A 2,059-nucleotide genomic window follows, 5' to 3' on the forward strand; every position below is an offset into this window, starting at 1 on the left:
GTATTATCTTCTCTTATCATCTTGTAATTATAGTTGCCAGCTCGTCAGCAGACTGTCTCCCCTTATTCACAAAATGTTCCATTCATACACTCTAAGAAGAGATGTGTCATTTTGACACATCTTCTGTGTGTGCTCAGGGACGACACATTTTATATTAGGCTAGTCGATTACCAAATAGTGAATGATTTTGGGATTTTCCAGCTAACACGTAGCTTGACTCTAAGACACTCATAAGCCTATTGCGCACGACTATTAGCTTGGCATGGGTAACCCCATAGGCAATCCTCTATCTCAAGGAAAATTATGTCAAACGTTGACCAGCTTTGTCTTCTGATGGTGCAGTCCCACGTCTTGCCACACGAGTGCGTGTTTTAATTCACCAAACCGATTTGGTGCAATGAGCTTGTCTTGGTTATACAATTTATCTTCCCATCATGATGACCTGAAATAGACGTCTATGACTTTCAGTTCAGTGAACACGTTAATATCATGGTATGTATCTTTTATTATTTTATTTTTTTACTTTTTCTATCATTAAGTGGTATTTCTCAGGTTTTTCGGCATATGATAATGTTACATTGCGTAGCCTCACCAAAAATAATGCGCACTGGAGACTGATGCTTTGTGTCATGCAGAGTCCTTCATGTTAACCAATTATCTGACAGCGCGCACTAAATGCGAAGAGAAAATCTACACACATGCAAGTGCGTTGAGCCCTCCCACCATTTCAATTGGTTACGGGCAATGTCATTCTAGCCAGTGCTCTTCTTACGGGAGATGGAATTGGACCAAACACCTTGCAGTAGCTTCTTGTCCATTCAGAAAAGAGGCTGTCGGCGCAGACATGGTGGAGTAGGCTGCATCACTGAAGGACTATGCCTGAATAACATCTGGTTTAAAATAAGATAGTGGATTGGAACATCGAAGGACGGAGTTTACTTCATGGAGAGCTGATACTAACATGTGGTGGTTTCCCTTAATTATGTTTACATCTCCGACGTTTCCATTCATCTTATTTGTATGTATCGGGTTATCTGAGGCGGCACCACGCATAATTTCCAACGATGCGTTCTCTATCACACGAAATAATCGTGAAGTCTCCGACACCGTTTTGGGGCGACTGAACCTTAGCGATCGGAACTATCTATCTGATGCGAATTCAGGACGTTTTAGATTTTCTGGGCTCACCCCAGCCCCTACCATATTATCTACTGATTCATCGTCGTCACATGTCGCCAGGACAACAGTTACTACCGTTGAGCCCCCAACCACAGACCCCACCACCCCATCAGTCTCAGTTACCTCGACGGTAGCTGATCTACCTGCCGTCTTTGACCGACAAATATCTGACCGGAGATCAGCTGACTCGGTGCCCTCTCTTGCACCACAGTCAAAAACACTGCAGAAGTCGCAGGAAAACAGTGACAGGTCTCCACTTCTACCTGCATCGGAAATTTCTCAAGGTGAGTGCCGTTGTCTCAGGTCTCCACTGTCAACAAAAACGGCATTTCTACTGTAGACAAACGAAACCACACCTGTCATTCAACCACACCTATATGTAGTGCCTAAATGTTTAATTTGGATGTCTGTTTCACCATGTGCCTTTGTTTCCAGACGCCTTTGGTATTGTGACGCTGTTCAACATCCTCTTGTAATATGGATATAACTACGCTGTTATTGGCAGGGCTGATCGGTCGATTCGTTGATCATTCAATCTGCTATGGATTGATGGCAAATTTGACTTAACGCTGACGTACTCTAGCATCCCCTCACATTGTCTCCGTTGGCATGGGATAGGCTACTTAGCTCTATTCATTAATGCTGTGTGAAATTTGGATCATCTCCCTGAGAAAACCAGACAACCAGTGGGATAATAGGCCAGAGCATAATATCCATTTCCAGTCATATATCCACATGTACACTTCTGTGGCCCATGACATTTTGAACTGAGAAGGCTATGAGACATCTATTTGGCCACCTCTGCTCTCCTTAAAGCCTTTTGGAGTAGTGGAGAATGGAGATGTTCTTGCTTGGAGAGTGTTTTATGACGATGTTCATT

General features: G+C 43.4%; 1 protein-coding gene across 1 annotated transcript in view; it reads left to right on the forward strand.

Moving 5' to 3' along the window:
• The first annotated feature begins 855 nt into the window (after positions 1-855).
• Positions 856-2,059, forward strand: part of si:ch211-158d24.2 (multiple epidermal growth factor-like domains protein 9) — a 45,362-nt gene continuing 44,158 nt past the window's right edge. The window contains exon 1 of the mRNA XM_062543979.1: positions 856-1,463. Coding sequence (XP_062399963.1) covers positions 962-1,463 — 502 coding nt within the window. The 5' untranslated portion in view covers positions 856-961. The remainder of the gene's footprint in view (positions 1,464-2,059) is intronic.

The sequence above is a fragment of the Sardina pilchardus genome, chromosome 8, assembly GCF_963854185.1.
Source record: "Sardina pilchardus chromosome 8, fSarPil1.1, whole genome shotgun sequence".
NCBI lineage: Eukaryota > Metazoa > Chordata > Actinopteri > Clupeiformes > Clupeidae > Sardina > Sardina pilchardus.